Source organism: Chanodichthys erythropterus, chromosome 19 (assembly GCF_024489055.1).
Source record: "Chanodichthys erythropterus isolate Z2021 chromosome 19, ASM2448905v1, whole genome shotgun sequence".
NCBI lineage: Eukaryota > Metazoa > Chordata > Actinopteri > Cypriniformes > Xenocyprididae > Chanodichthys > Chanodichthys erythropterus.
Window position 1 is genome coordinate 27,887,310 of NC_090239.1, and position 22,032 is coordinate 27,909,341.

Consider the following 22,032-nt stretch of genomic DNA (forward strand, 5'->3'; position numbering starts at 1 on the left):
AAAGGCAAGGAATGTCTCCTCACATCTATTAAAAGCAACAATATCTGCAATCAGATGATGCACAAAAGAAGTTGAAAGACCTCCAGGAAATGTCATGGGGTCAAAGCAGATGCAATCAAGACAGAGATATTCCCAGTCACGATTTCCCAACAAGAGCACGATACTCCTCAAGAGAGCGGAATGCAGAAAAGCTGACCTCAAAACGTGTATAAGGATTACTAAGTAATATGGGATCGCTGTAAACTGTAATTTTGGCCTTCAACCGTTTGGGCTCCATTTTAGTTTACTATATGTAGAAAAATCCTGGAATGTTTTCATCAAAAACCTTAACTTCTTTTCTACTGAAGAAAGAAAGACATGAACATCTTGGATGACATGGGGGTGAGTAAATTATCAGGAAATTTTAATTTGAAAGTGAACTAATCCTTTAACAGTGCTATTGAATTATAAATGTACAGGTTAATGCACTCAAAAAATTGTTAAGCCAATAGCATTTAAAGCATCCTCCATCCATTTGGATTACACTATTTTAGCATAAACTAATAAGATTAAAGGGACTATATGTAAGTATTAATCACAGTTTATTGCCAATGTGTGAAAAGCTTGTAACGAAATTTAAAAAGGAGATCTTCCCCCACTTCTTACTTTTTCTATGGCTGCGTCCAAAATCACATAATCTCTAGAGCAGATAGCCTACTGAGTTTGAATAAGTAACTACTTTGTGAAAAGTATGTTTTATATAGTACGAATGTGTGTAGTATGAATGTAATCTAGACGTATACTACATTCACGTGACATGCCAGATTCAGTTGTGTTGAGTCACTGGCTGTGTCCAAAATTGCACACTCTCTTGAGTATGTACTTATGTTGAATAATGAATTACTTCACGACCGCTAAAAATGTTCAATATAGTATGAATGTAATCTAGTACTACATTCGCCATGTTGCCCTTATCATGTGACCTACCAGCATCGGTTGCATCGCTTCACTACCATTCACAAATTCATTTTTCTCCCTTGGCCTGCCTCATAGGATATAAGTGTCCATCTTATGCAAACTTCAGGATCTCAACGGAAGCAGTAGGTCATCCGGGTAGCCTACTTTTTGCCTACTCTTTTATGAATACCTATGAATACTTCTTTTGTCAAATAGTGTTTTTCGCCTACTAGTGACTTCGACATGCGATTTCGGATGCAGGTACATTCACAAATCCTCTCAGTGGCCTGAAAGTGCCCATCGAAGTAGTAGGTCTTTTGCCAACTCTTTTATGAGGACTGTGAATTTGTGACATATTGTTTTTCGTCTACTAGTAGTGAAGTATGCGATTTCGGATACAGGCTGTAGACTGAATTTTATATGAAGGGCTCGGGACGTTTTCGCCGGGAAAATCAAAAGGATGTGACTTTTACACGAGCGCTCCCAAGAGCATCTCTTCCGTTCTATGACCAAGAAATTAATGCTTAAAATATTCAGGATTTTGTAATGTAAATGTGTAACGCAAAGAAAAGGGATGCAAACAGTCATATGGCCTAGCCAGATAGTCTAGTCTATCCTATCATAACAGAGTAACGTTAATTTTAATTACCTCATCTGTCGACATGATGCCGGTGAAATACAGAGCTGGTGCAAACATATCCACATCGCTATGATCAGATGCTTTCTTAACTGCTGTTATTTTTGTTGTGTGTTTATTTTTGTTATTGAGAGGAAAGTTCAGTCTCGTGTATGTTGCGTGTGCGCGAGCAAGAGCAATAAATTGCTGGCTGCAGTTCACTTATCGGCCACCGGTGTCGCTAATAACAAGGGTTTCTGAATTATACAAATATCCCATTGAATGTGATGCAAATTTTTTTTCTGTCATAAAAGAAACTGGAAATATTTCTGCACTCAAAAATACCATTTGCTTGTTTGATTTGCTTAGAATTGCTTAGAATCTGCAAAAATCTTTCTTTGTGAAATCAATTAAAATAGTTGAGTATGAACATTGTTGAAATATTGCAATATGCAATTAGTTAGAATGTAAGAGATTTAAATCAGCTGGATTTAATGATGATAAACAGATAAACCTGGTTATTGTGTATTTAAAACACTTTCAGTTTATTAGTACTATTACAGAAATCTTATCCGTTTCATGATGTGTGGCTGACAAATATGCATCACATTAAGTTGTTTATTAGTTCATGTTAAAACATGGATGGACATTTTATATGCAGTTCAAATACATAAATCTTAAATTTAGGCCAAATTTTTTTCGAGTGTGCATGTCGTATGCTTATTCTGATCAACTGGTTTCAATGGTATATCCCATCCTATAACTCTGCCTAAAATGGCAAACAGTTGAGTATAACATGGTAATATGGTGTCAGCATTGTCGGACCCCATTGAATGAAGCAGTTTTCATATGCTAATGAAGAGCCTCTGATTCTTTTTGATTCAGCACTCAACATTAGACCTCTGTGGGCTTGGAAGCGCATGAGTGGAGTTCAGGTGAAATTATCGAAAATTGGTTTCTTGCTTTGTTAAGCACCTGTGGTGAGATCAAAGAGCACAAATCCGGTGTGTCATCTAGGTTTCAATGAGAGGTGTTTTTGCGATGCCTGATACGTTAGTCATTTGGAATAAAAAACAACAACTTTCAAATCTAATTGTCAGATGAACACAAACAATGCATCAATCTTTTGAAGTACTTAATAACTGAATTTTAATTGCTTCAAAGAAACACAATTAATGCATTCTGGGAGGATTCTCAGACACTGACGTCATTTTGATACCAGTTTATATTCATTATATGGAGACATACACTAGACGACAAAAGGTTCTATAGAACCTTAAATGGTGTTCTGTGAGGCGCTTCATATATAGAACATCATGGGATCATTTTATGGATTTTGTTTCAATGTAATTTTAATCAAATTTTACAAATTAAGCAGCTCGTAAGCATTATCACTAGGAAAAAAAAAACATCACAGTTAAAGATGACAGTATTATGCAATCATTTAAGACATTTCTCCTTATATAGGACCTTTTTAGCATAAAGAGTTCTTTAAAACTGATTCAAGAACCCTAGGGGTCTATATTGAACCTCTTTTTAACAGTGTATTTAATTATTTTTTTTGCCATAAAAGTGACCATTTCATTCACACAGCAAAAAAAAAATAAAAAATGTTCCTACTCAGTACTACCTACTTCTTGTTTTCCAGTATAAATATCTCATCATTTCTTAAATCAAAATACATTTGTACAAGATACGTTTATTTGTTTCCCTGAAAAAAAAGATCAAAATTACATTTTTGCTTAAAACAAGAAAAAAAATTCTGATTCAGATTTTTTTCTTCTTTTTTTAAAGCATAGACTCACTTCATTTTGATACATTTTTCAAGAAAGAAATAAAATAATTACTACCTGAAGTCATTTTGCTGGAAAACAAAACACAAATACTAAGTAAATGATTTTTTGAAGTGCATCATTTCATAATGCCATAGTGTGATTTCTATTCATTGGTACAGTTATTTTTTTCAGGCAATGCCCTTATATTCTTTTAAACAAGAACAGATCAATCTTGTGCCTCTATCTTCTACACCGAATCCACCGTCATCAGGTCAGGGCATTGATGTTAAAAGCCTTTCTCAGAGAAGAAACCCTCACATTTTAACCTTCAGCATGGGTCAATGATCTAAAAAGGTCTTGCTCTGTAGTGGTTAGCAATCAAGTGAGTTTCATCACACACACGGACCTGAAGATATCATTCCACATGAACCTGAATCATTTAAACAAAGCCAAATGATGATACATAGGACTGACATTTTAAACCATCTGAATCACTTTTCAACAGAATACTTCATTTAAATCACTTTTCAACAAATCACATACTACTAAGTGGCAAAACAAGTTACTGTAAGCAGTAGCTCCTCAAACAATTCCTTGAATAATTCGAGTAAATCCAGGCTCATTTGTAAGCAATGGGCTTTTGCTTACAAGGATCTTATATGTGAAAAGAACTTACTGAACAATTAAGTACAGTCAGTCAGTACTACTTGCACAACAGAAGGGATTGTTTGCTGAACCCTGTTATAGTATCATATACACCTTAATCAATTTGTTTAGCTCAGAAAACAAAGATCAAATGTCAGAAATATAATTATAAACTGGTAATATCCTCTAAACTAGTTATGTATGTTGTACAAACAAAGAAAAAGGAGGTCAAATAATGGCTAATGTCATTTTAAACATATGACCGTACACTTAAACATACTGTATAAGTGTGCTTTACTGCTCTGTGTGTTTATCCAACACGATCACATGAGAATGCGTATCAATAGTACGAGTTTGTAATCTCGTAGAATATATACGCCAAAATGAGTTTTGGCGTGCTTATGGTACGCAGTTTTTCGTGTGCATATAATACGCACTTTATGGCGTGCATATGATACGCCATAAAGTGCGTATCATATGCACGCGAAAAACTGCGTACCATAAGCATGCCAAAACTCATTTTGGCGTATATATTCTACGAGATTACAAACTCGTACTATTGATACGCATTTTCATGTGATCAGGCTCGTTTATCCCACAGTGTACTTTCTGTTAGTTACAATGTCATTATAAGTAGCATGTTGGGTGTAACATGTTACAAGTAATGTGAGTTATGTAGTCGGATTACTTTTTCAAGTAATGAGTAAAACAAAATATCTGAGTTACTTTTTCAAATAAGTAACTCAAGTTACTTTTAAAGTACTTTTTAAGTAAATGTGAGCATCTCACTTGCACAAAAACAGATTCACTATCAAAATTCAAACTCAGAATATATGCAAACCTGCAATAATTAAATGTTAAATAACAAAAATGTACTTTATGTATTTAATCTCACTTTATTAACCAATGTCTTTGCTGCTCACTTTCTATGATCCAACTCAACCATCCTAAGCAAAAATGACTTTAGATAAACATCACATTTGTGTTTAATTTTTTGGGTTTTTATTGCTAAAGTAAGAGTGTTGAACTTTCTTCTCCTGCATCCTGTTCTTCTGCAATTCAGGGGCGCATTTCCCGAGGCAAACTATGGTCGCAAGTTCCGTCGTTACCATTAGAGTTCAATGGGACTTACGACCATGGTTCATCAACGATGCTTTCGGGAAACGCACCCCAGAATGGCAGCACAGCTGAGGTTTTGTTGAGCTGCACCCTCTACTGTACAGGCGTGGATTTGCATTTCCTTCAGCCTGAGGCTTATTTATTTCACTTCTGGTGTGAAAGGGGGCCTTTACATTTGCCAAATTTTTTTGTTGTTAAAAAAGCAAACAAGCAAGCCCAGCCAAGGTGAGGAAACTCATTAATTTCCATAAAAGGTAAGTAAAGCAATTTGTTACTTTTTTAGGGAGTAATGCAATATTGTAATGCATTACTTTTAAAAGTTAGTCAACACTGATAAATACTAATGAATTCATTATTTGGTTATATTTTTATACATCCATGATTCTATAATCTACCAATTTTCCATAAAAATAGGGACCTAATGTTAGCTGGGGGCTCATAGGGACCTAAAACAGGGACATAAAAAATAGCTGGGGGCTCGTCCGGGATATTGCCAAAAAACACAGGACTGAGAAGTCATCCTCCATCACAGGTAAGTTGTTTTTAATGATTTCCTGTGGTGGTAGGATTGATTGATCTCATAATAGGTAGTGTTATCCTTGGATGGAGCTCTGAGAGAGTTAGTGCAGGAAGATTTGTCTGTAAGGGTACTGTTTAAACACACAGCTACCTGACAAATACTTTGGTTATCCCTAATAATAATAATAAGGACCAAATAATGGATTAAATAACATGAAAAAATAAATCATTCTTACATGAATTATTTTGCATTTTCGTTTACGTGTGATGGGTCGATTAATCCTGGATCAAAAAATGAAGTCATTGATCACTTAAGTCAAGTGGTACTTTATTTTATTTTATTTTGTTTATCTTTTAAGTGGTATTCATTATATGAATTCATTATGACAGCCGGTGGTGACGAGGGTGATTTGGTATCTCAGAGCAGGGAGGGGGTTGGCAGCCGTATGGATATAAATGCAACCGCAACTAACAGAAAAGACCTCAGATTTCAGCAGAACCTCCTGCGAGCTGGACAGACTATACTGACAGAAAAAAAATCTCTTATCTGAGAAACATTTTTCTTTTGTATTTTTAAGCTCATTGTCAGTGTTTTAAACAATTCTAATACTTGTAATTAGACATTTTTGGTCCTTATGGAGATTTGGAAACTCTCAGCATTAATGCTCACCATACTTGCTCTTGCCTACAGTGTTCAAGGATTGTCTTTCACTCTAAACAAAGATCACTGGATTTCAGATAACTGGGAGGTGAGTAATGCTATTTTTTTTTTTAAATGTAAATAATCATTATTTATTATTTCTATTCATTACAAATATTGGTACTAAAATAATGAAGAATAATTAGTTTTTTTCATCTAAAACGTTATGCAGTTTTCCATTCAGTCAAAATGGTTTTGGTTGTTAACACAGGATGAACCAGTGGACGAGACACTAGCCAGTCAAGTGGCCAGTATACTTAAGAGATCCAAATCTCATCAGTTCTATGGGCTAATGGGAAAACGCTCTGGTAAGACTTAAGATTTGCCCTTGTTAAACCAAAAATTATTCAGACACTTGATATATATATTTACTAGTGGGTGCAGGACACTATAGTTCATTTATTTAAGTGAGGATAGCAAAATAAAGTAAACTGTGACATATTATACACAAAAATTCTTCATACAGTAGACTACCAGTAAAATTGATAAAAAATATGGGACCAAAAATTATTCACACTTTGACCTATGTTTTGCTTAAGAGTTATCTGACAAAATTAAGATAATTTTTTTTGACATTTTATCTCTGAGATCTCGTCATATTTTATTACCATGTTTTTTTTTTTATTATAGTGAATAAACTATAATAATCAACAAAATGTTCCAGGTGTCTGAATAAATTTTGGTTTTACTGTATTTGTGTGTAAATTTCCTTGCCCTATTACGTGTTACACAAATTATACTAACAATTTGCAATGAAATATTATATATAAAATATACTCTCTCTCTCTCTCTCTATATATATATATATATATGTGTGTCGCATTGTAATTATTTGGTAACTATTACAACAGAATATAGTGGAGTCTATTTTAAAAAGATTTTCAGCAGCTTAATTAAGTTTTTAATTAGGTTTTTAATATTTAAAATTCTAGCACACTATTTCAGAAGGCCTTGCCCAATTCAGTTTTTTTTACTCAAGTTATGCTGGTAACAATTAGCAATGAAAAAAATAAAATGAAATTGCATTTTTGACCTCATTGTAAATACATATTATTTCCCTTACTTGTTCTAGGAGTCCTCCAGCCTGTGAAAATGGAACGAAGAAGTGAGTAAATTAATTTATCTGAATTAAATGCTACTAAATAGTATATATAACATGACCATCTACATCTCAACAGATTAATTTTTGCCATTGTCTAAATATCGCATATTGGTTTAAAGACTCTTACATTGTTTCCTTAAAAGGGCATAAGGGGGATATGTTTGTGGGACTCATGGGCAAGAGATCTTTAGGAGGTATGGCTCTGCTTACACCAGCAATACATGTTTTTTTTTTTTTAGACATGTCGTCTAATAGGTGCTAATTAATTTTGACAAAAACAACAGTTTTATTTAGTACTGCAAGTTTCTATGCTGCATATGTTTATACCTGGTGTAATGTGGATTATATTAATATGCAGGTGCTGTCACAAGAACAATCCCAGAAACCAGTACAGCAATGGACAAATCTGCAGATTTGAACAAACAAACAGGTACAACACGGAAAGAACTGTATAAGAACTGTATTTATGCAAAAATGATGAAATGAACCAGAAGTTTATAAATCTGAAATCAAGTTTTTCTCACAGCAGATCTTCAAGAGGAATGGGACAGACTGCAGTACTACTGATGACATTTTCCAATGCTGTATTACAGACTTCACTAGCCTCGGTGTATCAGCATACAATTATTTCACTCTTCACTGGAACCATTATACCTAACGAGAACATCATTTGGGAGTATTTTTAAGCAAGTAAATGTCTTGCTTTAGATATTAAATGTGACATAATAAAAGTATTTATCAAAAATGACATTTTTTTTCCCTGTTCTGATTTACATGAAAACATTTTCACAAATCTTTCAACACAAACAAACCAAGAAACAATGTTTGAAGAAAATGAAGAATGTGTAATAATGTAAATCTAAAGTCTTTTTGTAAGGCCCCATTTTTTTCTACATTCTATTCATTGAAACTATTTTTTTTGCTTTTAAAAAAATCAAAGTACTTCTAATTTTAAAATATATACTGGGGCAAAGAAAATACTTTGGCCAGAGAAAAATTCTGAGACTTCAAAAAATAAATAGCACTGTATAAAACAAATGTGAGAGATTCCAGAATTACAAAGAGCACATAAAAAGAGACAAAAATGACAACAGCTGAAGCCATTGCAAAAGACATTGATGGAGTCATAAAAAGATTTAACGGCAGTTAAGTGTAAAATGTAACATGTAAGTCTGTTAGGTTCCTTTGGGAGGGGTCCATTTCAGAGAGCTGGGGTCAATGGTCTTGTTGTTGTTGCCTCTTTTGGTCTCTTTGGCCTTCCACTCATCAATCAGGTCCTGTGCCATTCAGAAACAAAACAAAACAAAAAAAAATCACTTTTTAAATCACAGGAAAAAAAAAATCTTACACCTATCCTGTTAAACGTATGAGCAAAAAAATAGCAGCTGTGTTAGCATAATAATTTACATCTTATAGCTGTATATTTCATCATTATGAAAATGTTAATATACCAATATATGCAGTACCTTAAAATGTACTGATAACCCCCATAATAATGCATAATAAATGCAATAGAAACTACTAATTGATAAATAAAATAAAATGTCAAATTTCATTATCAGGTCTATTCAATGCGGAATGGAACAAGCTGCAGCAGGAAAACATTATTCAGCACACAAGCAATATCTTCTTATAAAATTACCCTTTTAAAATCACTCAAGTATTTCCATTTCAGAAAAAAAGCTTAGAAAGAAAGGCATAAGCCACTGAACTTCCAATTAGGGATGAAACAAGTGGTTTGACAATAAAAATTACCAATGGTCAGTATCACCATCTCATTTTCATTTAATTTTGGCAATTCGAAAAACTCTGAATACTGTTCATCATTACAGCAAAGTAAAGCAACAGTCTCATGCAGGCGCAGCATGGTTTCCTTTTGTGTGAAAACATGATGGAGGGCAGAGCACTGAGAGAAATTATATGTAAGAATGTATCAATGTATGAATTCTATGAATGTAGGAAGGGGGAACTGACTGCATTTCATCTTCTCTCTGTGTTAAGCCCAATAAATCAGTGTTTATAAGCGCAGCTGCTTTGTTTACAGAGGTTATCGGAAACTGCTCTATTTCTGCCGTTTCAAAAGTGTCACCAACTGTCAGAGATTGGATTTGCATTTTCATTCATCCTGTCTGACGTTTTTGCTCAGATCAATGTGAATATCGTCCCGATTTTTGCTGTAAATTTTAACCAGTAGATGGAAAATAAGCTAATGAGCATTCTAAAAATGTAAACAATTCAGATGTAAAATTGTTTATGGGGCATCATACTTTTCCTAAAAATTATATAAAGGCTGAAATGTGAGTTTCATCATTTTATAAAACTAGATAACGTATTATGTTGTAAATCACCCAATATTTTTAGTTAATTTAAAATCCGGCCATCATTGTTAGTTATTTTTGAATGTTTATGCAATAAAAAGTGCATAGTGCATAGTTAATGTTATTTGTTGGTTTTCAACATAAAATTTGGTGAAATGATTTTAGTAACACTTTTTGAATACTGTGATAATATTGATAAACATCATGAAACGTCACATGAAATTTTCATACCGTTTCATCTCAACTTCCAACAGTTCATGCATGTGAACACTTTTTTTTTTTTTAAATACATTTGTTGAACCAAAAAAAGTGTAATTAAAATGTATTTAATGCAATATTTCTGCAAGAACAGAAACTTTATTCTAATTACTATTAAATGTATAAACAAAAAAATGCAAAATATAAAAATTTACAATAAAATAAATGAGCATTTTTGTTTTCAATTTAAGATATTTTACTTTTTAAATTGAATTGAAATAATTGAAAGATTAATCTTTTTTTATTTTTTTAAATGTAGGCAGTAAATGTATGCTTCAAAAAAAGAAAAAAGAAAAAAAATCAAGAGAAAAAACAAATTCCTGATACCTGTCGTTTCAAGACTAGATGCTTCCCCTTCCAGTACTTGAGCATCTGAAGTGACTGCAGCGTACTGACAATGTCCACAGGGTTCACTGCAGTCTCTTGACTGATCTCTGAACAGGAGGAAACAAAAAAACAATGCTAAACCTGCATGGATTTTACAGGGACGTCACAATGAAGATCCCTACAAAGGTTCCCTTGTGTGGCAGGGCCAACTTATCTTACCTTTGATGGAGATCTCTTTGCCCTTGAAGTTGTACATGTACCGCAGCAGAACTTCCTTCCAATAGCTGCGATAGCTGATTAGGCCCAAATCCGATAGAGGGCGCTCAGGAGAACCAACCTTCTCTTCAACCTTCGACAGCAGGTAACCTAGAACCATGCCAAACAAAGAATGCGATGCACGTGTTGAGGAATAACAGCATCCAGAGGTAACGCCATTCCAACTCTTTATGACAATATGATGCTATTCAAAGAGTCAGAGTGGGAAAAGAACGGGAATGGTCACAGTTTTGACATGTAAATGGTTTTTATGTCCAGCACTCAATCCATAAAGGTCTCCATAGCACTTAATCGCAAACTCGTACAAATAAAAGATAGGACGGTATATTATGTTTGTACAATATATTGATATATAATAGAAATGGTATAGGATGAGGCAATACCGTTTATATCAATATATATTTAGCACATCTGAAAAATAGTGGAGGACACAGAGTGAGCTGCTGCACGGAAAGTGAATCAAACAATTTGTCCCAGACATGCTTTATATTAAGGGCTTCAAAATAACTCGTAAGATATAGTTAACGCGTATATTTAAAAGCACCTTGCCCTGTCAGGTGCTCTGAGAGATACTTGCACTGTTTAATGCGTTTGAGATGTGTTTTCCTCAGGACATAACTTAGATTTCACAGGTATAACCTCCATCTGTAAATGTTAGAAAGTCTTGCAAATATTTGCATTTTGCTGTCAGGAGTGGACGAGCCTTATGCAAGTGAGTCTCTGCCAAACTAGACTTCAGTGTACAAGCACCTCCACGCACATGCGTGCCAAATAGACGGAGCAAAGTAGAATAGGAGGGCAATAATTAAACTAAAATATTTAATTTGCTAAAATGTGTTGTTGGACATTAAGTGTGCCATGTTAAATTTAAAACCTACAAGTAGGTTATGATAGCATTATGACTACTATAATGGGCTAATCAAATGTAGCCTAATATTATTACTAAGCTCAGCTGAGTGAATGTGTGTTCCACTTACCAGTTAACATTTAGGCTGTGCTTGTTTTTGATTGTAATGTTACAATTTTAGAAACTAAATGTGATTTTAACCCTTTTTTTGCACATAATATATAACATAGCCTACATGGTTACATTTACTGTATTTGTTTTCATAGCCTTCAATATGAACATTGTTTGTAGGGCAACATTGGTCAGGATGTGAAATAACATTTTTTTTTAAATAAATAGAGAAACAAATCTTATCCACATAGGAAAAAGTACAAATACAGAGATATATACACAGTATATTGCCATTAAGCCCAACAATACAGAGATATGCTTTTTTTGGCCATATTGCCCTGCCTTAATTACAGACAGGGATGTATCACAGGTACTCACTAAAATCAATCAGCATCTTGCCATAGCCCTGTCTCATGTACTGTGGCATTGTCAGGATACAAGACACATTGTAATTCAGGAACGAGTTCTTCTCCTGCAGAAATAAAAAGAAGCAATTTAGCTGGCGTGCACTTTCTATGAAAACTGCCAATGTTATGATCCAGCCAAAGACTTCAAAGACCCCACAGGCTAACATTTCTCAAAATGTATCATATTAACAGCATTATATTTGCATGTTCTGCTGATTTATGAGACTTTCAACACACAATTAGGGTGAAGTGCTCTTCAGGTTAGAACCCCCACAAAACAATGTAGCCTGGTTCAGATTTAGAAAAAAATAAATAAAAAACTGCGTATAATAATTAGCCCCTTAGATTGGCACTCTGTACCAGAAAACTGTACTCTGTACAGAAAACATACAAGGATCATAAAGAAAATATAATCAAACATTTCTTCCCAAGTTTAAAGCAGCATTCCAAAATTGTTACAGCTACCAACAGGTTTTGGGGCCTGTAAAACTAACAGATTAAAATGAATGATTAAACATTCACTTTTCATGTGATGCTCATTGAAATAGCAGTTGTAATGAATTAGAATGGAGTTTAAGGACTAACTTCACCCTTTTGAATGTGTACTGTGTTTGTCCCTTCATTGTTGTTTTGGAAAGTTCATCCTCCACTTCACTGAGAAAAGACATTCATAAATTGTTTTGCCTCTGCTTTAATTTAAGTTGTGTATATTGGGGAAAAAGAGAAAGAAAAAACTAAGATAACTAACCAGCGGGCCAATATCATGATCATGATTAAAATGATTAATACTGCAGCCCTAATAAGTTATACACATTAATTTTAGGCGTATAAAAAGAAGCTAAAAAATGCTTGGTTTAGTAATTACGCATGGATAAACAGAGATATTTTGGATTGGTTTTCTGATGAAGATGTCCGAATCTGATTCGAGGGACAAAGGCTAGTCAGTTATTAAATGTGAAGTTCACTGGTCAAAGTCAATGCCACCAGAGTACACCTCACTGACTGGCTTCAAATCATTTCAAGCCAGTCTGGTGTTCTATAAGGAACAAACCATTACCTCAGCAGAGATTTCAGTCTATGTGAATGACTGAAAATCAGTCAAAAAAGGCTAGTGGGACACTGGCCTTAAATCCAAATGTGTTAAGTGATTATGTTTTTCTGCATTTCTGATCATCTAAGTCACTATACGCTAGCTCCAGCACCACATTACCTTTGAGAAATATCCCACGAGGTGACAGCCTGTGTTATCAGCTTCAGTCATGACATAAAACAGGAAAGGCTCCACATCATAGTACAGTGTTTTATGGTCTAGGAACAGCTTGGCCAGCAAACAGAGGTTCTGGCAATAGATCTGTTAGGACAGGGATAGAAAATATCAGTTTCATATGCAATCAACACTCATCATCAGACTAGAATTTCATATAAGAGGGGAAATGGTCTATTTCACAAAGCAACAAACACATCCAGAACCCCTTTTCATACATACAATCACGATCAATGAGTACATACACATTAATTCCTCACCTTGTTCTTTTTCCCATCAACCTCAAACACAGAGATGGCACCTTTTCTGTAGACTTCATCACCAGGAGGATGTTTCCACACGCATTTGGCCTGCATATAACATATAGGAATGAAAATATCAAACTTAAATTTCCTTCCAAATATGTTTAGCAAGTAGGAAGTTAGATTTTATACCATATGTCTGCGCAGAATGGTCTGGCTCTTCATGTACTTGAGGCAGAACTCACAGACATACAGACGCCCCAGACGGGCGTATTCCTCGGGGTAGGGAGAGTGGTACCAAGTGTCTAGCTCATAACGGCCAAACAAGATGGTCTTGATCATGTTACTGCCCTCTGTGATCTGACCCTGCAGACGTAGTTTCTCCTGCAAACACCAAAAACCGTAGACATCAAATTTCTACATACCGCTAATTCAGCTAATGTAACACTTTGACAGTAAAATCAGAGTATGAGAAATTTTATATAACAGTAACAGTATATCATATAGATATTTCTGCTAAATTCAACAAAAAGCGCTTTATATATTACATAACCACATTGTAATGTCAGTGAATTACATACTTGAAAATGATTTCAACTGATTATTTTCATATATTTATAATTTGATGGGATGCAAGCCAAAGGGGAAATTTGCGCATGTCTGTTCATACCAGATCCTCTGATGCGCGAGCTTGAGCTTTTCTGAAGAGCTCCAGATCATAATCACTGGTGATGTTCTCCAGCAGTGGTTCTCGAGTTGTGCCATGTGTCTGTCTGTGCTCCTGATACATCAAATATGAAAAGATGTTGTTGAATCACAAGCATAAACATCATAATCACACCCAACTGTAGTAGTCCGGTTTTACAGTGTTCGACTGTACACCGAATACATTACTTGCCTGCCGCAGCACCGCCCCAACTGTCATTTTGCTTTTTCACAGAAATAAAAACCATTTGGTTCGGTTTGACAACAGACACTACAATTATAAACTGAAAGCGTCTGCTCTGCTCCATATACTCCACAGGAGTCCAATTTTACTTTTCATGTGATGAGAGTAAGGAGAGATGACTGACAAGATGATGGCAGAGGCTTTAGTGTGCAACTGATACTTAACATCATTGACAAATATCTTATCTTGTAAAATGTGCAGTCAGTTCCACCACTTTCTGTACAGAGATCACTTGTGATTGCAAATTCAAAAGTTAAAGTGATAGCGGCTCCTTGATGCTCACAACTTATATACAATATCTCCCCCATCAACTCCCACCCGGTGTTACCGGAAATACTGGTATTGTCGCAAGTTTATTTACCGGTGAAAAACTTTCCTCACCGTGACATCTCTAATACCAAAGCATAATATATGGCATTTTTTAGGCCAAAACCCACAAATGAGTTCCATCGAGTTTCAGTGTTTCTTTGTTTGTTTGTTTTGTTTGTAATGGGTCTGTGGTAAATCCCTGAAAAAACTTCTGTGGTGAACACAAGCTCAAGATATTTTCATGTTTTATTCCACTGCATAAAACACATCAGTAATATTAAAAAGACGGTTGCTAAAGTGGCTAAATGGGACTAAAGAGGTTGTCAGGGAGATTAAATGCTCCTGCAAACTATTAAAACTCAAACTTTCAGGGAATGTTTTTAAATAAAGACTGAGCAAGTTGTCGGAAGCGTAATGGTGGTGACGTTAATCTCATAAGACCATGGTGCAGATCGTTTATAACCTACATCTAGCTTTCTACTTCTACCAATTGTATTTAGATTTCAAAAGTTTTTATTTTTGAAGATTATGATGGTGTATAAAAATAAACCTTTGTTGGTGACAGAGCTTATTTTCTGCAATTATCTAAAAGCCAACGAAAAAATCTGTGGGAGCCAGGTTGATTGTAACTTTCGGGTTGGCCTGTAAAAACACGTCATCATTGCAGCACTTTACAGTTTACATTAACACACAAACACTTTAATATACAGATATTTTAGTAAATCGTTAAAAGAAAATTATTACCATATACTTTTCTTTTTGGTCTTTGGTCAGGCCAGAATCCCTCCTCTTCCTCATCTCCATGACCTTCTCTTTATATCGAACCTGTCTTGGAGTTGGTGCCTGTGGAAGAGCAATGCAAATGAATTACATCTCACTTTTACTGAAAGGTACATTGTGTCTCATCTAGATATAGCTCTTTATGCATAGCTCATCAGTCATAAGATCACTGTGGTTACCACAGAATTTATGGCTTGTAAACAATAATTTTAAAAATGGCAGGCACCACGCTGCTGACGTTAGGACTTCAAGCAAGTGTCTCTTTTTAGTACAAAAGCATGCATGCACTTAAGAGGCATTAACAAGCTTGTGTGATGTTTGTTTAGTGTTGAGCGAACATCTGTTTGGTGAGAACCTGATGTCGAGTAGCGTGTCTGTTCTCCTCATTCTGCCCCTGACTGCGCTCTTCCTCTTGTTTCTCACGCTCAATGGCTTTCACCTGATCGAGATGAAAAGCAAACAAAGATTAACAACAGAGATAGTGCTAAACAATACAGAAAAAGGATAAAGCACACGTGCTTATGCTAAATGATCAATGCAATTTAGTGGTTGAACAAAATGGTTTTTTTTTTAAGATGATAAAACATTAAATCCAAGAAGGTGGCCAAAGAGATACAATTAAATAATAGCAAATAACAAGCGAAGTACACTTTGGGCATTACACACCTTGCACTCATCTGCTGACAGGTTATGATAGAGAGGGCATCCTGATATGGAGAAATGTCGCTCATGTTTCCCTGTTAAATGTCCTGTACAAAAGAAATTCAGAAAAACAGAGAGATTTTAGCTTTGAACATAAACAATCCAGTGAAATTTGAAATGTTTTAAAACACTGCGAACATTGTTTTTTTTTCTAATTAAGCCCTTGTAAACCATTAGCACTGAATTTGATTATTAAGCAAATGCAAAAGTAAATTAATTTGAAGAGCAATTACCCAGAGAATTGCACCCAGGTGTGGGGCACTTCATATTGAAGTTGTAGCTCTCATGAAAGCGCCGGCGTTTTGGACGATGAGAGGGATCGCTGCCAGAGTCTTTCTGGTCTTTAGTCACGCTCTCATCGTGGGATGCATTGGGGCTGGATATGTCGATGTCTGATTCGGATGAGGGGGCGTTTCCTGTGGGCGTTCTGGGGGGAGACTCATCTCTCTCTGCTGCTTGCTTCACATCCGGTGGAGCATCTAGATCAGGAACAGAATTAACTTCTTATAAACATTAGGGGTGGGAATCGCAGGGTACCTCACGATACGATCACGAGACATGGCTCATGATAACGATAATATTGTGATTCAGCGATTCTGTGATAATCAATATATTGCTAGACAATCCTATAATGATACATCACGATATCTAACTATGAAAAAAAAAATTCAGTGAAAAGGTTAAGTGCAGGTTTTCTCTCTTTATCCGCAAAACGAATAAATCCGATCTTCGGTTCCCGAGCTATATTCAGATTTAATGGAGTTCACGTCACCGAAAGCAACAAATATGAGGTGCATTTTATTGACCATCAGCTCATTTTAAAATCAAAGACCGCAATAGGAGAGAGCGGCAACAGCACTGGTAAGGTCTCATTACTTTTAATGAAGATAATTGTGCCTGCAACTTACTTTCACTTTCATATGCGGCAGTTTGCGTGTCAGCTTGATGAAGAGATATTAGTATTTTTGTGAGAAGTAAAATTTACATATGCGGTTTCAGCAACCAGATGCATTTAGACTGATGCATAGACAGTTTTGAATGCGTTGGAACGCGTCCCAGACCATCTCCTGAAGTGGTTTGAGCGATCAGATTTAAATCTGTCTCTAATGCGTTTCAGAGGGCATTTAGACCTGGTCTAAGAGAAAATGCATGAAGTGACCAGGTGCAAACAGACCCTTTGACGTTTTGCACCGAGCGCTTACTCAGATATACATGGGAGCGTTCGAAAGCAGGCATCTATCAGCGTATCCCTAATATGCTTTCAAATGCTCCTGTGTATATCTAAGTGCTCAGTGAAGAACGCAAAAGATGTCTACGTTTGTCACATCAATGGTATAAAGTGCATCAAGACTTTGAACTTAAATGTGGCTGGGGCATCTATTTTTACTCACACTGCTGCATGCCATCCTGTTCTTAGGCTGTTTAACTTATGATCACGTTTCCCTCATTCATGTTGAGCGGCACCTTGAAGTAGCGACGCTTTGAGCAGAGAAAACTATTTATAGCGCCTTATTTTATTAATTAAAATATCGATATTTGGCACAGCGTATCGATTCTCGTATCGCACAGAGAAGGACGACGATATGTCGCCATATCGATATTTTGTCCCAACCCTAATATATGTCGCCATATCGATATTTTGTCCCAACCCTAATAAACATATGTAAAAATATTAAACATAACACATAAAGCTTTGCAGCAGGGATTTTAATAAGAACAGTAACTTTCAATAATTATAATAAAATATATTTAGAGGAAAAATACATTACAGCAATGAGTTCAATATAGTGTCATAACATTTAACACTTAGTTTGTGCTTTTGTTTTTCTTTATTTTCATCTATAATGTAGTCATTTAACGACGTGATCACACTTGGCAGATTTGGTACAATTAAAACTAACTCTTTGTTCGGTTAGTGCGGTTCATTTGAATAAGTGTGAATGCTGCCATCCGAACCCTGGCGTGCACCAACAAGCAAACCAGGACTCCTGAAAAGACGGGTCTCAGTCCGCTTTCAAACTAACTCTGGTGCGGTTCGACAGAAATATGAATGCAACGAAGACATCTAAATGAACCAAAAAAAGTATGTGATGTCACCAGATGCCATCCTAAAAAGAACAGAATGGTGAATAATACCTGTTTTTTCTCATCATAGAAGATAGGCGTCAGAAATGCCGTCTCCTTGCAGCAGATCTTTGTTTGTGTGTGCAACGGAGGAATTCCTGCTGCTGTTTTGACTCCTTTACACATTTTTTTTTGGTATCTTTAGGTTCTTAAACATGACTAAGTGAACCAGAGCTAAACGTATCATCTTTTTTTTTTTTTGGTCCAGACCAAAAGAACTGAACAACAAGTGTGAACATACCCCAAGTTGTATTGGTTCTGCAAAAAGTGGTCCTTTTTGATAATTTGATTTAATTTTTCTTATTTAAAAGAAAACTGAAAAGCTGTCTGCGATTTATATTGTGATGTTTAGATTTTATTTTTTGCAAAATGGGGGGTAAATTACAGGAAATAAAATTTGAATTTATTTTCGGATTAATTAGTGAACCCACAAATCCATCAAAAAAAAAAAAATGCTTTTGATGATTATTTTTCGACATAACCTACCCTAACATCCAAAATGATGCTGTGTTCTGGGATAAATGGGCTCAAAGTATGTGCATACACGGTATTTTTACCAGCTGAGAACTCACAAACAGCTTAGAAAATGTGTAAAGGAGTCAAAACAGCACCAGGAATTCCTCTGAAGATACAGTTCCAACACCTGTACTAAACTATAATGGGCAACTTTGCGACTATGATGAGAAAAAACATCAGTTTTTTCTATTTTAGGGTCGCATCTTGTGACATCATGTCCCCTTTTTGGTTTGTTTAGAGGTCTTTGGTCTAGTCGAACCACACCAGAGTTTGCTTGTTTGATACACACCAGAGTTTGGATGGCAAGGTTCACACTTATTCAAATGAACCGCACCAACAGAGCAACCACACCCAGAGTTTGTAATCAAACCAAACCTGCCTAATGTGAACACACCCATCGTGAACAGTTTCTGGAGTGTGTTGGACAACTAGTACTTTAAAGAAAGGCATCAAGTCTGATAGCCGATGAGCTATCTACTGACACATACTGTATGAGAAAGCAATGTATCAGCTGTGTGTATACCTTGAGAGCTTTGGCTTAGGCGCAGTGAAGCTCGGGTCAGACGGGTGTTATTGCGCTGATTGGCTTCACTATGGGAGCTGTCGGTCTTCTCATGATCTCCAGAGTCATCAGAATCTGCAGTCCCGTCTGAACTACTGCCTGCTGTTCTCTGCAAACAGGGTGTCAACACAGTTATATCACCATGCACATGTAAACAGATCAGAATAAAAATAACGATTAAAGATACCAACAACACTCACACAACATACATCTGGCATTAAAAAATTCAAACAAACATTTTAATATTATGCAGTCTGGGTTGTGTTTTACAGCCAAACCGCTAATAGCTTCATTATCTGTTTAAAAACACACCATTTCGGAAGCACTTTGGCATTTTTCGATTCTCATGCGATAAAATGTTAGCTGGCAATAGCGTTGGCAAATAGCTTCAATAAATTAATAGAAAACAAAATTATATTTGTGCGAAAATGTAAATAAACATTGAGCTAGCATTTAGCGCGCGCTGAGGCGACTGGGCAATTCTCGCATTTTCTCTCACCTTTCTCCGCGGCATGTTCCCTCTGATAAACCCAACCGCTGTACTTTTTACACGTTAGTTAAACGTGTATATTTGTTATGTGTTATCTGATATAATACAGCAGCAGTGTGTTCATAAGTTTGTGTGCTTCTGTTTTCGCCAATTGTTCACTATCTCGCGACTCGCGCCACACTGAACCACAGCGGAAGTGACGTAAGACATGAAAAACATGGCGACGTTGAGGCGCCGACCAATGTGAGGAATGTCCATTGTTGTTTTTTATGTTTTAACATATTGGTGCAGATTACAGAGACAAAGTTTTTTCTTATAGATATTAATTCAAATTACGTTAATTTTGATTGTACTTTATTGTAGCTTTGTCTTCTTGGTAAATTTCATCTTCACAAAGCCATAGCAGTTCACTGTAAACCTAAATTTAGTAACGTTAGCCTATGTTTCCTAGGTAAAATCCTTTTTACCACATTTGGGTTAAATGTTTGCCCAGTCTGCTGGGCAGTTTTATTTAACTCAACTATTTTTTAAAAATTACTGTATTGCTTGCTTAAAATGAACCCAGAATATATTGGAAACTAAAATCTATCTATATGTTTAATAAATTGACATTTATTAATAAGTTTAATGAATAATAATTAAACAATAAACACTTATTAAATTGCTTATTAATTTATTTTGATTATTGTTGTTGCCTCTAATAATTATGTGTCTGATTTTTAATTTCCAACTTATTTTGGGTTCATTTTAAGCCAGCCATATAGTAACTTTTAAACAATAGTTGGGTATGGGTAAACATTCTGTTTCATGTGATATTATATGCACAAAGCTAAAATGACTGATATTTGCATTTAAATAATGCAATTGCCATTTTTATTAGTTTCATGTTATTTTTTATTTTATTTTTTATTATTATTATTATTTTCTTTTTTTCTTTTTTTTGCTGTTTACATGCATGTCCTTTCCTGTTCTCTGTTTTTATTACTTGTTAAAATATAAAAATGATGTGCATTTGACATTGCAAAACATTGACTTAATGCACACAATCTACAGATGGCGCTGCAGGACCCCCACTTAAAATGAGACATGAAACTGGATTCATTAACATCAGCTCTAGGGGAAACACAGGAATCTCTTAATATTAACCTCTCCAGTCCATGTGGAAAAACAAAACAAATAAACAAACAAAATGATTGTTTGTGACAAGAATAAAACCAAATGCAAAGAAATTAATGATTTTATCCAATCATTTTTCCCTTCAATGTAAGGATTCTCTTTTACCTCAAGGCATTCACATCCTCTGCCTTTCATCTCTTTCAACTTCATATCTGCAAAATTCTTATAACAAATAAAAGAAAAACAGATATAGACAAAATCTTTTTTAACTCTTTATTAAAAAAAAAAACTATGGGCTTTAAAGTTATGTTTACACAACGACAATTATGTACTAAAAGCAGAAAAGTTAACTTTTAAAAAGTATGACTTAAAAGCTGTATTCTGCTGCCAGGCCAGTAGTTGGCAATGTCACTTTGTAAAGAAACACTACATGCCTATAGACTCAACACGTAATATGCATGCGCATGATGTCACCATTTTCACAAATTCATGTTTTTGTAGTTTACACGGAGACTACAACAGTATCATTTTCAAAAAGTTGCATTTGAAACTTGTTTTCAAAAGTTTGCATTTTCAGGCCCCCAAAACAGTGTAAATGAATGGTCAAAATTCATAAAAAGTTTTCCGTTTCAGTTGAAAACAGTGTTGTGTAAACTGCCCTTAAAGGGGTAGTTTACATAAAAATTTAAATTATTCCATGATTTACTCACCCTCAAGCCATAGGTGTAAATGACTATCTTTTTTCAGACAAACACAATCTGAGATATATTTTAAAATATCCTTAGTCCTCCAAGATTTATAATGGTTGTGAATGGTAGCCCAAGACAGAAAAAATGCATCCATCCATAAAAAATGAATCCATACTACTCCAGGGGGTTAATAAAGGCCTTCTGAAGCAAATCGATGCATTTGTGTAAGATAAGTATCCTTATTTAAAATAACGAGCTTCTGGCGCAACAACCATATGCATCTGACATTTGTCCAAAAAGCGGTAACTTCTGCGATGTAGTAGACAATGCTAT

General features: G+C 35.2%; 2 protein-coding genes across 4 annotated transcripts; one reads left to right on the forward strand and one right to left on the reverse strand.

The window, feature by feature from the left end:
* Positions 1-207: 207 nt before the first annotated feature.
* Positions 208-8,061, forward strand: si:ch211-131k2.2 (protachykinin-1). 3 transcript variants are annotated; one of them, XM_067369840.1, is made up of 6 exons: positions 208-381; positions 6,302-6,359; positions 6,522-6,618; positions 7,383-7,415; positions 7,556-7,606; positions 7,771-7,899. In XM_067369840.1, exons 1-6 carry the CDS (start codon positions 371-373, stop codon positions 7,896-7,898), a joined length of 378 nt encoding a protein of 125 aa, XP_067225941.1. In that variant the 5' UTR covers positions 208-370; the 3' UTR covers position 7,899. The 3 variants fall into 3 exon arrangements, with proteins under 3 accessions (XP_067225941.1, XP_067225940.1, XP_067225939.1); XM_067369839.1 differs by lacking the exon at positions 208-381 and adding an exon at positions 7,939-8,061 and having other exon boundaries at positions 5,539-6,359; positions 7,771-7,842; XM_067369838.1 differs by lacking the exon at positions 208-381 and having other exon boundaries at positions 5,539-6,359.
* Positions 7,980-20,072, reverse strand: kat7b (K(lysine) acetyltransferase 7b). Its single transcript, XM_067369837.1, has 14 exons — positions 19,904-20,072; positions 19,366-19,513; positions 16,436-16,681; positions 16,167-16,249; positions 15,856-15,939; positions 15,465-15,563; positions 14,133-14,243; positions 13,655-13,846; positions 13,481-13,570; positions 13,167-13,307; positions 11,928-12,021; positions 10,535-10,681; positions 10,316-10,422; positions 7,980-8,689 (listed from the first exon to the last, which is right to left on the reverse strand). Exons 1-14 carry the CDS (start codon positions 19,916-19,918, stop codon positions 8,588-8,590), a joined length of 1,659 nt encoding a protein of 552 aa, XP_067225938.1. The 5' UTR covers positions 19,919-20,072; the 3' UTR covers positions 7,980-8,587.
* Positions 20,073-22,032: the final 1,960 nt, after the last annotated feature.